The sequence below is a fragment of the Oncorhynchus masou genome, chromosome 3 (genome assembly GCF_036934945.1).
Source record: "Oncorhynchus masou masou isolate Uvic2021 chromosome 3, UVic_Omas_1.1, whole genome shotgun sequence".
NCBI classification, from domain to species: Eukaryota; Metazoa; Chordata; class Actinopteri; order Salmoniformes; family Salmonidae; genus Oncorhynchus; species Oncorhynchus masou.
In genome coordinates this window covers 33,095,471-33,110,160 of record NC_088214.1, presented here as the reverse complement: position 1 = coordinate 33,110,160, position 14,690 = coordinate 33,095,471, and the positions used below count along the sequence as shown (strand labels likewise).

At 43.4% G+C, this 14,690-nt stretch overlaps 1 protein-coding gene across 4 annotated transcripts in view; it reads right to left on the bottom strand.

Moving 5' to 3' along the window:
- Positions 1–245: 245 nt before the first annotated feature.
- The window catches only part of LOC135514891 (paired box protein Pax-3-like), a 38,479-nt gene continuing 24,034 nt past the window's right edge, over positions 246–14,690 (bottom strand). For 2 of the 4 annotated variants that reach the window (XM_064938578.1, XM_064938596.1), the window contains exons 7-9: positions 14,444–14,667; positions 2,970–3,242; positions 246–1,759 (exon numbers count right to left, since the gene is read on the bottom strand). In XM_064938578.1, the coding sequence (XP_064794650.1) occupies positions 1,742–1,759; positions 2,970–3,242; positions 14,444–14,667 (515 nt within the window). In that variant the 3' untranslated portion in view covers positions 246–1,741. The remainder of the gene's footprint in view (positions 1,760–2,969; positions 3,243–14,443; positions 14,668–14,690) is intronic. The other 2 variants (XM_064938586.1, XM_064938607.1) reach the window with 1 other exon arrangement.

Here is a 14,690-nt window from a genome sequence, read left to right as displayed (position 1 = left end):
TATCTAAATCAGATGTACCTAATGTAGAGGTCCTGAATGGGCAAGTAATCTGTTCTCAGTAATCTCATCAATGATATTTACCCAAATTCAGAACTAGTTCATATCTTATCATAACTCGTAGTTAGCTAATATCTGTACTAACATTTTTCAGTACATAATCAAAATTGTAAAGCCCATAGACCGTATGGTAAAGACAGACACATATTGGTTTGAAATAAATGAAAACACTTCAGCCTGTACACATTTTTATATATTTTATTATAAATAGTAAATAGTGCTGCATTTGACACGAGACATATTAAAACACAAATCATCTTATGCAGTCATAAATGAAAATGATATATGTATACAAAAGAAACAAGGCAGAAAAATAAAGGTTTGAATTCCACACAACTGAATGCTATGATCAGGGATACTAACAGAGAAGAGTTGGACTGAATAAATACTAAATGAATGAGAGTGGTATGTTTTACCAGGTCCAATTTACACTTGATTGGACTGTGACTGGTAGCCTTGGCCTGTATTCACAAAGTGTATCGGAGTAGGAATGCTGTTTTGCCATTTTGATCATAACTAATATGATTATATGGACAGGAGGGACCTGATCCTAGATCAGTACTCCTACTCTGAGATACTTTCTGAATATAGGCCCTTGTCCTACTCTGATTTCTTCTCAAATCTCCCATTGAAATCAATGCAAGGTTTATGCAAAAGTCCAAGCTACCTGTACGTGCACAGATCTTGTGTTAGGATAATTCTCGCTTCAAAGTGATCCGTGCAACCCAGCTACCATTGTTTTTGCTCAAAACAATATGGATTACAAAAAGGATGTAGTCAGTTAATTGAGGAGATTGTTATACAGGGATGTGTCAATTCATTTCATCTGAGGTTTGAATGTATTGCACTTCTTTGGGTTGCAGCAGCTTCCATCTACTACAGTATATTTCTCTCGCTATCATCCTAGTTGGGTGAAAGACTGTCCAGACCTTCACTGTCCAGACCTACAGTACATATGCTTAGAGTCCTTTTTACAAATCAAATTGATGGCAGTTTTTCTTCTCCTGATAGAACACATTTAATTTCCCCAAATCATATCAAATAATACAAAGTCTCAGCACGCAGTATTTCCCACAGACATTGTGAGTGCCTTTACATAGAGCATTGTGGCTGAGTGAGCGGTGTGCCTATTGCAGGTCCATACATCATCCTTATGCCTCGGGATTGTGCCCTAAAACCTTATTTTCCTCCCTTCATCACAATATACCCTGAAAGCACATCCATGGAAGGAAAACTGTTTACCCAGTCCTCTCCCACTCTCTGCCACTTATTACAAATCAAAGGCAGAGTGTTGAATGAGTGAATGTGTTTTTTTGTTGGGGTTTAATTCACTCCTTTTTTTATCCTCTTCTTCTCCTTCTCTCCATTTATTTTTCTCGTCAAGCATGGAGAGCGAGGCGTGCTTGGTTTTCGGAGCATGAAGTGAAGCGCGAGCGGGGCGAGTGCCAGGTAACTAGAGAGGGCTTCCCCTTTGGTCCTGATTATCCCATTGAGTCAACCCTCCCCCTCACATCCCCGAATCCCCAAAACAACCCCCTTCCCTCCATCTCTCTGGGTTGTCCCTTCTCCTCGGGGGCTGGGTGGGGAGAAGGCAGAGGGGGGAAGAAGAGAAGAAAGGGGAGTGCTCCAGAGTTGACTGTCGGGTTGACCAGAGATCTCATCCACTCCTGGCCATGGTGGGGCTTCAGATAATGAAAGGCACCTGAGAGAAAAGGAGAGAGAGAGGGGAAGGGTTGGAGCTGTTCTCCATTGGGTTTCATGTCACTCTCTACCTCCTGTGTCAGGGAAACATCATGCCTGATGAGTAAGGAGGTAAATAGTGGGTGAGAGGGATGAGAGCAGTGAGAGGTGGAGAGAAGGGAGGGGTTGAGGGAGTTAAAGAGAGGCAAGGAGTGTGAGGCAGATCTGGGGCTTTTCCCTGTGGCTGGGCTGTACTGTACTGTACTGTACTGTACTGCCCTTGCTGCGTTGGTCCTGGCTATGGCTCTGCTCCAGTGATCAACAACAACTCAGACTGCATCTGACCTGCACAGAAACACATGGTTCTAATCCCCGCCTGCCAGAGGCCATTTCGCTCCCCGTTAAAATGGCCCCCCCTCAAACCCACCACCCCTCTCTTACCAACCCCCTACCCCTACCCCTGCGAGCTGCCTGCACACAGGTCCCGAGCCAAATTAATGACATCAAGATGCCGCCACTGATGGGCCAGTATACACTACTCAACATGTGGCAGTGTACCTCACCCCCACCCCACTAACTCTACTACTCCCCCCCCCCCCCGCCTGTCAAACAAGTTTTGGGGAAGCCGCCCACTTGATTTGGGGAGGTATCTTTGTTACCCAGGGGTCATTACATGGCTAGGTGAGTGAGCGGAGGGTTTGGTGGTCCAGCTCATCACACGGGTCGTGGAAGGTCACAGGCTGATGGTTATGGGGGAGGCCCCATCGACATACCTCTATATCGGGCCACGTGGATATACGGCGTGGGTAAGTGCTTGAAGGTAATAGTAATGTAAACCGAAGTGCCCTCTGGACTACTAGCCGTGCTTCTGACATACATGTAATGTCACAGCCTGATTTGAGAGCGTGATTCAAGAGGCTCACTCATCATGTTGCCCTTTGCAATTAACGTGGGTTATGATTCTGAAAATCTAAACCTTGAGTATGGTCTTTAATCATAGGAGACTATATACCGGTATATAGAAATGAATGGAGTTAGTATACCTCTAATGCTAATCTAATGTGTCTTTTATACAGGCATTTAAGCAGAATTTTCTTTTCAGAATAACTTACAATCAATTGCATTCAAATACAAAAGGGATAAAAATAACTAATACACAAATACCTTTAAAAAAACATTACCAACAACCACATGACTAGAATATCATTGCACATAAAACTCCCATGACCCACCTTGCTCTGTCCATACTGTCCGTACTGGTATGAGGGGTGGTGGTCCATAGCGTAGGCTGGGGAACTGTAGGTGGGCGGGCAGTACGACTGGGAGTTGGGCAGGGTGGGCATGCTGGTCAGGCCTGGCAGACCCTCCAGGCCCCGCTGGGAGCCGTGGCAGCTGGCCGCCATACCACCCCCGGGCTCCATCCCACCAGTCAGGGGAGAGAGGGCAAAGTCACTCTGGTGACTAGGCTGGTGGGGCACTCCTCCCGGATTCAACAGCCCCATCACCTGGAGAGACAGAGGAGAGAGGTGGATTGTGGTGGGATACAGTGGAATAGAGTAGAGTATCGTAGAATGTGGTAGACATGAAGAATAGAGAAGGATAACATTTAACAGAATACTTTTTCTCATACAGGTTATGCAAGTTTCATTTGTTCACAAAACAAATGAATAGATACAGTTGAAGTTGGAAGTTTACATACACCTTAGCCAAATACATTTAAACTCAGTTCTTCACAATTGCTGACATTTAATCTTAGTAAAAATTCCCTGTCTTAGGTCAGTTAGGATCACCAGTTTATTTTAAGAATGTGAAATGTCAGAATAATTGTAGAGAGAATTATTTATTTCAGCTTTTATTTCTTTCATCACATTCCCAGTGGGTCAGAAGTTTACAAACACTCAATTAGTATTTGGTAGCATTGTCTTTAAATTGCTTAACTTGGGTCAAACGTTTTGGGTAGCCTTGCACAAGCTTCCCACAATAAGTTGGGTGAATTTTGGCCCATTCCTCCTGACAGAGCTGGTGTAACGGAGTCAGGTTTGTAGGCCTCCTAGCTCGCACACGCATTTTCAGTTCTGCCCACACATTTTCTATAGGACTGAGGTCAGGGCTTTGTGTTGGCTACTCCAATACCTTGACTTTGTTGTTCTTAAGCCATTTTGCCACAATTTTGGAAGTATACTTGGGGTCTTTGTCCATTTGGAAGACCACTTGCGACCAAGCTTTAACTTCCTGACTGATGTCTTGAGATGTTGCTTCAATGTATCCACATAATTTTCCATCCTCCTGATGACATCTATTTTGTGAAGTGCACCAGTCCCTCCTGCAGCAAAGCACCCCCACAACATGATGCTGATGCTACCACCCCCGTGCTTCACGGTTGGGATGGTGTTCTTCGGCTTGCAAGCCTCCCCCTTTTTCCTCCAAACATAACGATGGTCATTATGGCCAAACAGTTCTATTTTTGTTTAATCAGAACAGAGGACATTTCTCCAAAAAGTACAATCTTTGTCCCCATGTTCAGTTACAAACCGTAGTCTGTCTTTTTTTAATGGCGGTTTTGGAGCAGTGGCTTCTTCCTTGCTGAGCGGCCTTTCAGGTTATGTCGACATAGGACTCGTTTTACTGTGGATATAGATACTTTTGTACCTGTTTCCTCCAACATCTTCACAAGGTCCTTTGCTGTTGTTCTGGAATTGATTTGCACTTTTCACGCCAAAGGACGTGCATCTCTAGGAGACAGAACACGTCTCCTTCCTGAGCGGTATGACGGCTGCGTGGTCCCATGGTGTTTATACTTGCATACTATTGTTTGTACAGATGAACGTGGTACCTTCAGGCATTTGGAAATGGCTCCGAAGGATGAATCAGACTTGTGGAGGTCTACAAATGTTTTTCTGAGGTCTTGGCTGATTTCTTTTGATTTCCCCATGATGTCAAGCAAAGAGGCACTGAGTTTGAAGGTAGGCCTTGAAATACATCCACAGGTACATCTCCAATTCACTCAAATAATGTCAATTAGCCTATCAGAAGCATCTGAAGCCATGACATCATTTTCTGGAATTTTCCAAGCTGCTTAAAGGCACAGTCAACTTAGTGTATGTAAACTTCTGACCCACTGGAATTGTGATACAGTGAATTATAAGCAAAATAATCTGTCTGTAAACAATTGTTGGAAAAATGACTTGTGTTATGCACAAAGTAGATTTGCCAAAACTATAGTTTGTTAACAAGAAATTTGTGGAGTGGTTGAAAAACGAGTTTCAATGACTCCAACCTAAGTGTATGTAAACTTCCGACTTCAACTGTAAGTACAGCCCTTACATGGCTTAATCCATGAAGACAAACGTACAAATAGCACGTACTGTATCTTTTGCACATGTAACACATGCTTTTGCTCATGCAACATTATTTTTCACACATAACATACTTTTGCATAGCTCATGCATTGATGTCAAAAGGACATATGCATGAAAGTTCAATTTGAGCGATCATATCACGAGTTGGGGTATGTACAGAGTCACACAGTACATATTAGGAATGCTGACTGTGTCAAAGAGGACGAGAGGAGGGTTCAAGATGGAGGAAGAACAACAGGGTTTGACTGGTGAATCTATTACAGCAGTAAAGTTGTGTTACTAATCCTCACCGGGCCTAAAAAAAAGATGTCAGTTCGCATCAGAGAAAATGTCTTTCAACTCAGTCTCGGGAAACATTAGATGGATTTTCCAGGAATATATTTGTGAGGACACATTGAATTTCTGACATTCTTTGAAGGCTGTTAGAAAATACCTTAGGGTCCTGTAACAAACGGTACATCCGACTACCCATAAAAAATTAAATAATCTATACAAAAATCACGCAACGTCTTTATGAGTCTTCAACTTGACATGTATGCCTCCTCTTCATTGACAGACAACTGTAACCCTGTTGATTCTTACTGACCATGACTATGTAACTTGGTTCTGTTATATTATACAAAGTTTCTAGAATAACCTCTCATCTCCTTCTTTCCTTTCCTCTCCTCTCCTTCTTTCCTTTCCTCTCCTCTCCTTCTTTACTCCTCTCCTCTCCTTCTTTACTCCTCTCCTCTCCTTCTTTACTCCTCTCCTCTCCTTCTTTACTCCTCTCCTCTCCTTCTTTCCTTTCCTCTCCTCTCCTCTCCATCTTTCCTTTCCTCTCTTCTCCTTCTTTACTCCTCTCCTCTCCTTCTTTCCTTTCCTCTCTTCTCCTTCTTTACTCCTCTCCTCTCCTTCTTTCCTTTCCTCTCTTCTCCTTCTTTACTCCTCTCCTCTCCTTCTTTCCTCTCCTCTCCTTCTTTACTCCTCTCCTTCTTTCCTTTCCTCTCCTCTCCTTCTTTACTCCTCTCCTCTCCTCCTTTCCTTTCCTCTCCTCTCCTTCTTTACTCCTCTCCTCTCCCCCTTTCCTTTCCTCTCCTCTCCTGGTTGTGACCATATGAGACACATTAAACTGTGTTCACCCAGACACATGGTTCCTGTTACATCATTTCCTAAGTGACCGACGGACGGGGGAGCCCGCATCGGTTCGGGACCGCACAGTTCTGGTCCACTACACCACTAAATAGCATTTTCAGAATTACTCTGTGGAGTTTTTACTGTATCCTATGGAATGGAATCGAAAAGGTTGTTCATGGAGGTTATTTACTATGCTAAATTTACATTTTTCATGAAACATGTTATATTTTATAAACATTGTAAAAAGACATTCACAATTCAAAACCTATAAATAACTTGTTAATTAATTTTGTCGTCAGTCTACTAGATAAAGCAGATGGTGTGTTTAACATGATAAAGTTTATGAATGACCGTTTATGTGTTTGGACAGTATACTAAAAGAGAAAAACAGACGTGAATCCTTCCTTTTCTCCCTCTCCCTCTCTCCCTTCCACCCCCACCCACTCCGTCTTCTCCCTCCTTCCCTTTCTCTCCCTCTCCCTCTCTCCCTTCCACCCCCACCCACTCCGTCTTCTCCCTCCTTCCCTTTCTCTCCCTCTCCCTCTCTCCCTTCCACCCCCACCCACTCCGTCTTCTCCCTCCTTCCCTTTCTCTCCCTCTCCCTCTCTCCCTTCCACCCCCACCCACTCCGTCTTCTCCCTCCTTCCCTTTCTCTCCCTCTCCCTCTCTCCCTTCCACCCCCACCCACTCCGTCTTCTCCCTCCTTCCCTTTCTCTCCCTCTCCCTCTCTCCCTTCCACCCCCACCCACTCCGTCTTCTCCCTCCTTCCCTTTCTCTCCCTCTCCCTCTCTCCCTTCCACCCCCACCCACTCCGTCTTCTCCCTCCTTCCCTTTCTCTCCCTCTCCCTCTCTCCCTTCCACCCCCACCCACTCCGTCTTCTCCCTCCTTCCCTTTCTCTCCCTCTCCCTCTCTCCCTTCCACCCCCACCCACTCCGTCTTCTCCCTCCTTCCCTTTCTCTCTCTCCAGCTTTCTCATTTGATGCCCAAATTCACTGTGTCCTTATGGGGCCTACATGGAAAGGCCACAGGGTACGTGGGAACAAGGAGTATGATTCTTCAACACATTTCCAATAAGTAAGTGTGTGTGTGTGTGTGTGTGTGTGTGTGTGTGTGTGTGTGTGTGTGTGTGTGTGTGTGTGTGTGTGTGTGTGTGTGTGTGTGTGTGTGTGTGTGTGTGTGTGTGTGTGTGTGTGTGTGTGTGAAGCACTTTCTATTAGGGGTTAAGAGGTCTCCTTGGTGATACATTGTGAACAGCTGCATGAGAGTTTGTGTGTGACGAGATATCGCCAAAACCAAGGGGAAAATAGGTGGAGTTAGTGACCGTTAGAAACATACAGCAAGAGAGAGAGGGAGAAAGAGTGAGAGATAGACAGAGAGAAAGTAGATATAAACAGGCACGAGAGTGACAAGGGTAGACAAGATCATGAAAGAGTGACATATATAGAGAGAGAGAGCGAAAGTGAGACAATACTGTGTGAAATAAAACGAAAGAGACACTTTAAAAAGAGGCAGAGAAAATGGCAGAATGCTGAACTAATGGTGAATAATTGAAGGATAATCGTGTTGCTTCCCCACCTGGCAGCCACACGCACACACACACACGCACACACACACACACACACACACACACACACACACACACACACACACACACACACACACACACACACACACACACATATGCCCGGACAGCCACACACACACACACACACGCACACACACACACGCACACACACACACATATGCCCGGACAGCCACACACACACACACAATATCTGTCTGAGAGTATGTAATTTACAGGAGCTCTGTCAGAGGAATCTAACCTTACGCGTCTCAGGAACATGCTGATGTGTGACTGACTACAAATGGGAAACACATGGAGGTCAACACATCCCATTCATCTTACAGTGTGTGTGTGTGTGTGTGTGTGTGTGTGTGCGTGCGTGCGTGCTTGCGTGTGTGTTTGCCTGTGCATGCCCATGCATCTGTGTATGTTTGAGTATATGTGTGGGTTGAAGGTGGGGAAATATATGGAAATTATTTTTTTCTGAATGGAAAACCCAAATGTTGGCATGTTCACAGGGAAAAGTGTAGATAATACGTATAGATCCTTATTACATGTGGACGTTGTACTGCCGTCATGGCGAGAGCATTTAACCCATATTTCCTCCGATTTGAGGTCAGATATGGGATTAGAGGAGAGATAACTGTATACAATCCAATTGATATGGTTATCTGATTTTAAAAAAACCTGTGTGCATGTGTGTGTTTACATGCATGCCTGTGTGTTTCTGAGACTGTTTGCGCCATGCGCACTAGGGCCGACCCCATTTCGTCGACTGGTCGATTGTTTGGTCAATAGGCTGTTTTTCGACCAAGATTTTTTTTAGTCAAGCAGTGACAAATGATATATTAAAACAATTACGGCACACAAGACACCTGTTTGATTCACTCCTGTCTGAGGGGACTAACCCATTGGGGAGGCCGCGGGGATGGCACTCCAGTAACACCAGTAGTACATTTACCAATAATTACCATCATTTCTCATCTACAATGTTTGTTTGTTACGGTCCTTTCTGTTAATGCATTCAATATATTATTATTACAGTCTTACCGATGTCATTGTAGAAGTGGACACGTTGTTTGCCGAGCGCACAACTTGGGCTACAAGTTTGGGTTCATTTCATTTCATTCCATTCCAGTTGTCAATTTAGTCATTGTCTTTTGTTTGGAGCACTCCTGTCAATGTTGAGTAAGGACACGCACCTGATTACGCACAGAAGTAGGCCTAGGCTACCTGGCCTGCATGACAAATGTAGGCCTATAAATGTGCCCATTTGGGGATCTGATACTATTTCTGATTGGCTTAACTCACCATCACTGTGGAGCTTCTCAAAGTAGGAGACAAAGAGAGGGAGAGAGACAGAGGTAGAGAAAAGAGAGTGGAGAGATAGACAGATCGAGAGAGGGGGAGAGAGAGAAAGTAGAGATAAACAAGCATGAGAGTGACAAAGGGAGACAGAAGAGAATGAAAGAATTACATATTGACAGAGAGAGAAAGAGAGAGAGAGAAAGAAAGAGAGAGAGAGAGAGAGAGAGAGAGAGAGAGAGATATATAGTAGTTGATACGTTCCTTGCAGACAGGCCATGTACAGCCAATGTGATTCATAGGATATTTATTTTTATCAATGTTTTTATTTGTATATTTACATATTGGCAGCGGCAATTTAAATATACATAACCAGTCAAAAGTTTGGACACACCTACTCCTTCCTTTTTTTTTTACTATTTTCTACATTGTAGAATAATAGTGAAGACATCGTCAAAACTATGAAATAACACATACAGAATCATGTAGTAGCCGAAAAAGTGTTAAACAAATCAAAATATATTTTACAATTGAGATTCTTCAAAGTAGTCGCCCTTTGCCTTGATGACAGTTTTGCACACTCTTGGTATTGCGAAGGTCAACTTCAGGATGGGGGTCAGGAGCAGGTTTTTCTTTCCGGTTAGGCTATATTTATCTCTTGCTCCCTCTTTAGTAATTTGTGTGTCTTCATTTTTAATTGCAGTGCTTAAAGCATCAGACCAGGTCAGTAGCCCGCATATAGTTGATTTTACTCAAACATATATGGAAAAATACACATACATTTTTTTTGTCAAATCGGGTGGCTAAGATATTTTTTGTTAGGGAAAGTCCTAATGTGTCTCAGACTATGTTTGCCCGTACGTTCACGTTCACGAGGTCCATAAGTATTTGGACAGTGAAACATTTTGTTGTTTTGGTTCTGTACTCCAGCACTTTAAAAATTATTCAATGACTTTGAGGTTAATTTGCAGACTGTCAACTTTAATTTGAGGGTATCTTCATCCATATTGGGTTAACCATTTAGAAATTGTAGCACTTTTTTACATACAGTGGGGCAAAAAAGTATTTAGTCAGCCACCAATTGTGCAAGTTCTCCCATTTAAAAAGATGAGAGAGGCCTGTAATTTTCATCCTAGGTACACTTCAACTATGACAGACAAAATGAGAAAAAAAATCCAGAAAATCACATTGTAGGATTTTTAATAAATTTATTTGCAAATTATGGTAGAAAATAAGTATTTGGTCACCTAGAAACAAGCAAGATTTCTGGCTCTCACAGACCTGTAACTTCTTCTTTAAGAGGCTCCTCTGTCCTCCACTTGTTACCTGTATTAATGGCACCTGTTTGAACTTGTTATCAGTATAAAAGACACCTGTCCACAACCTCAAACAGTCACACTCCAAACGCAATTATGGCCAAGGCCAAAGAGATGTCAAAGGACACCAGAAACAAAATTGTAGACCAGCACCAGGCTGGGAAGACTGAATCTGCAATAGGTAAGCAGCTTGGTTTGAAGAAATCAACTGTGGGAACCACTATTAGGAAATGGAAGACATACAAGACCACTGATAATCTCCCTCGATCTGGGGCTCCACGCAAGATCTCACCCCGTGGGGTCAAAATGATCACAAGAACAGTGAGCAAAAATCCCAGAACCACACGGGGCGAACCTAGTGAATGACCTGCAGAGAGCTGGGACCAAAGTAACAAAGCCTACCATCAGTAACACACTACGCCGCCAGGGACTCAAATCCTGCAGTGCCAGACGTGTCCCCCTGCTTAAGCCAGTACATGTCCAGGCCCGTCTGAAGTTTGCTAGAGAGCATTTGGATGATCCAGAAGAAGATTGGGAGACTGTCATATGGTCAGATGAAACCAAAATATAACTTTTTGGTAAAAACTCAACTCTTCGTGTTTGGAGGACAAAGAATGCTGAGTTGCATCCAAAGAACACCATACCTACTGTGAAGCATGGGGGTGGAAACATCATGCTTTGGGGCTGTTTTTCTGCAAAGGGACCAGGACGACTGATCCGTGTAAAGGAAAGAATGAATGGGGCCATGTATCGTGAGATTTTGAGTGAAAACCTCCTTCCATCAGCAAGGGCATTGAAGGTGAAATGAGGCTGGGTCTTTCAGCATGACAATGATCCCAAACACACCGCCCGGGCAACGATGGAGTGGCTTCTTAAGAAGCATTTCAAGGTCCTGGAGTGCTCGAGCCAGTCTCCAGATCTCAACCCCATAGAAAATCTTTGGAGGGAGTTGAAAGTCCATGTTGCCCAGCAACAGCCCCAAAACATCACTGCTCTAGAGGAGATCTGCATGGAGGAATGGGCCAAAATACCAGCAACAGTGTGTGAAAACCTTGTGAAGACTTACAGAAAACGTTTGACCTCTGTCTTTGCCAACAAAGTTTATATAACAAAGTATTGAGATAAACTTTTGTGATTGACCAAATACTTATTTTCCACCATAATTTGCAAATAAATTCATAAAAAATCCTACAATGTGATTTTCTATATTTTTTTTCTTATTTTGTCTGTCATAGTTGAAGTGTACCTACAGGCCTCTCTCATCTTTTCAAGTGGGAGAACTTGCACAATTGGTTGCTGACTAAATACTTTTTTGCCCCATTGTAGCCCCCCATTTTAGGGGACCAAAAGCAAAAGGATAAATTCACTTATATGTGTATTATAGTAGTAAAAAGTTAAGTATTTGGTCCCATATTCATAGCCGCAATGAGCTACATCAAGCTTGTGGCTCTACACATTTGTTGGATGCATTTGCTGTTTGTTTTGGTTGTGTTTCAGATTATTTTGTGCCCAATATAGATGAATGGTAAATCATGTACTGTGTCATTTTGGAGTCACTTTTATAGTAAATAAGAATAGAATATGTTTCTAAACACGTCTACATTCATGTGGATGCTACCATGATAACAGGTAATCCTGAATGAATCGGGAATAAAGGTGAGTGAGAAAGTTAGTGGCATAAACATCATGATATTTATATATTTATATTTGTGCATCGGTAACTTTCTCGCCCGTCATTATTCACGATTCATTCATGGTCCATTCATCATCCTTAATCATGGTAGCATCCACATTCATGTAGAAGTGTTCACCCGATATGGATGAAAATACCTTCAAATTAAAGCCGACAGTCTACCTTTTCACCTCACAGTCATTGTATCTTTTCAAATCCAAAGTGCTGGAGGACAGAGGCAAAACAACAACACGTGTCATTGTCCCATTACATTTGGAGCTCACTGTATGTGTGTCTAAGCCAGCGTGTGTATTCCTCCAGCCTTTCTCCTCTGTGATTGAAGCCCATGGCGGTTCCTGGGGGTGTCTCTGTTTCTCGGTGGTTCTGGAGATTAAGCCTCATCGGGGTGCAAAGCCTGGCCGCCTGCTGCACTGGTGAGAACAGATTCCTCTGGTATGCCCCGGATCAGCTAGCCAGAAGTCTGAGACCCCACACCCCAGGGAGATATCCCACAGTACACTGAGGCAGGCTAGACTGGTCACCGGAACCTTCATGTTTTACTACCAACCGAAGCACTACCACTCAGAGCATAGGCCGAACTACTCATAAAATAGGGCTAACTCGGAGTGATGATGTATTCCTACACCATATAACCAAAGGGTAACCATTCACAGAACTACAAAAAAAAACATTCATTGTTTTTTCATGGACTAAAACCTCAAATAACTTCCAAACGCACCAAGAAGTGTCATTCAGCACTGTTTAACGATCAGACAGCCCAAAAGAACGATATACTGTAACAACCCACTGGGCAAAAACTGGTTGAATCAACTAGGTTTCCACGTCATTTCAAACCAAAAATTCTGTCATTATGTTGAATCAACATGGAAACCTGATTTGATTTGAAAAATATAATCAACGTAAAGGAAACGTAATGTTTGTTTTTTTACCCAACCAATTATTTGGTTGATTTCCCGTTGAATTGACATTAGTTGACAACCCAACCAAATGTAAATCCAAAACTTAGACGTTGAACTGACGTCTGTGCTCAGTGGTAATCCACAGTATTGAGGATTTTCTGTGTAGACATTGCAGAGTTTAAATAGCTTTGTGTGTGCGTTTATTTGGTATGTCTAATTGTAAAGTTTTAAAGGTTTTTATCCACTCACTACAAATGTCATAAAATGTATTAATTCGTATTTCATCTCTTTTATTATTTCAAAGTTCCATCCAGTCTGAAATGCAAATGAGCATATTCCAATACGCATTAAAAAAAACTGCAGATGAATACATGAATTAAAACAAATTAGTCAACAAAGTGAGTCATTTGCATAAATTACACACCGCATTACTAAGGGATAGATTCCTTCATTCCAATCAATTAGCACACTGGAACGTTTCATAATTGCAATTCAGGACGGACGCATGCATTCCAGACGTGTGCGTTTGATCGTGCATGTGCACGTGTGCATGTACGCTTCCATATGCAAGCTAAGATAGCCACTCTCTAAAGGGAAAGACCCTCTCAGGGTGGCTGATGGTGGAAAAACAGCTATGAGAGAGAAGCACCTTTGGCCTCCAAGCAGAGTAAAAGCAATCGAATGGATTTGTCCTCTTAGGAGAGAAGAAGGCAAGTACTGGCCGTTTGCGTGCGTTAAGTCGACTCTACTCAAGTGGTGGCTTGTGGCTCGTCAGCACCAGCTTGTGAAGGAACCAATGTGTTTTACTGTTCTCAGTTTAAGTAGTCAATTATTGTCCATTTCCCAAATGGTTTCACGGATCACCAGGTTGTGTTGTCCTGCTGTCATTTGCTGATGAAAATGACAAGCAGACACACACACACACGCCCTCAGGGTTCCCCTTGTCACAGAAATAGTAAGAAGTGCTCCCTCTCATGGGGGTGAGGACCCAGCGTGCATTGCGTGGGGCCTGGCCACCATTTGTGGCGGTTAAAAGCTCGTTTTCCGCCTGTTAGGACGGCCCCCTCACGGCGTACGGAACCCGCTATGGCCTCTAATGACTGTGTAATCGGCCATAATTGTATTTTCCGTTTTCATTTGTGTCATCTTCCATCTGCCACTCTTCCTCTTACTATCGTCCACTCTCACACTCCCTCCATCTTCTACTGTCTCCTCTCTCTTCATGAAACATTTGCATAGCACAAGTCATCCCTATTGAATGCATCTGACAAATGGATGTCAAATCCACTCAGTCACCGAGCTAATACATCTACCGAAAGTTATCAAGAACAAACCCCCTAAACAGGGTTTACAATTCCGATGGTATAACATTGAAACTATGGAATCGACATGTTGCATAGCAAAACACTTATGTTTGTGCTGCTAGCTACAGTCATGACATTGAATGACTAACCTGCGGTGAGAGGCCGTTGCTAATGCTGGGGTTGACTGGGTTGGAGTGGCCAGGGGGGGGCACAAAGCTATCTGAGTAGCCTGAGAAGCCGTGGCGTCCGGAGGACAGGCAGTAGGCCGAACTCCCGTCCTGGGTCCCCACTGAGGAGCCAAGCCCACCCTGGTGAACCGAGGTGGGGGGGAGAGGCTGAGGCCTGTGGACCGTACTGTGCTGCTCTGACACTGCTGAGAGAGAGAGAGAGAGAGAG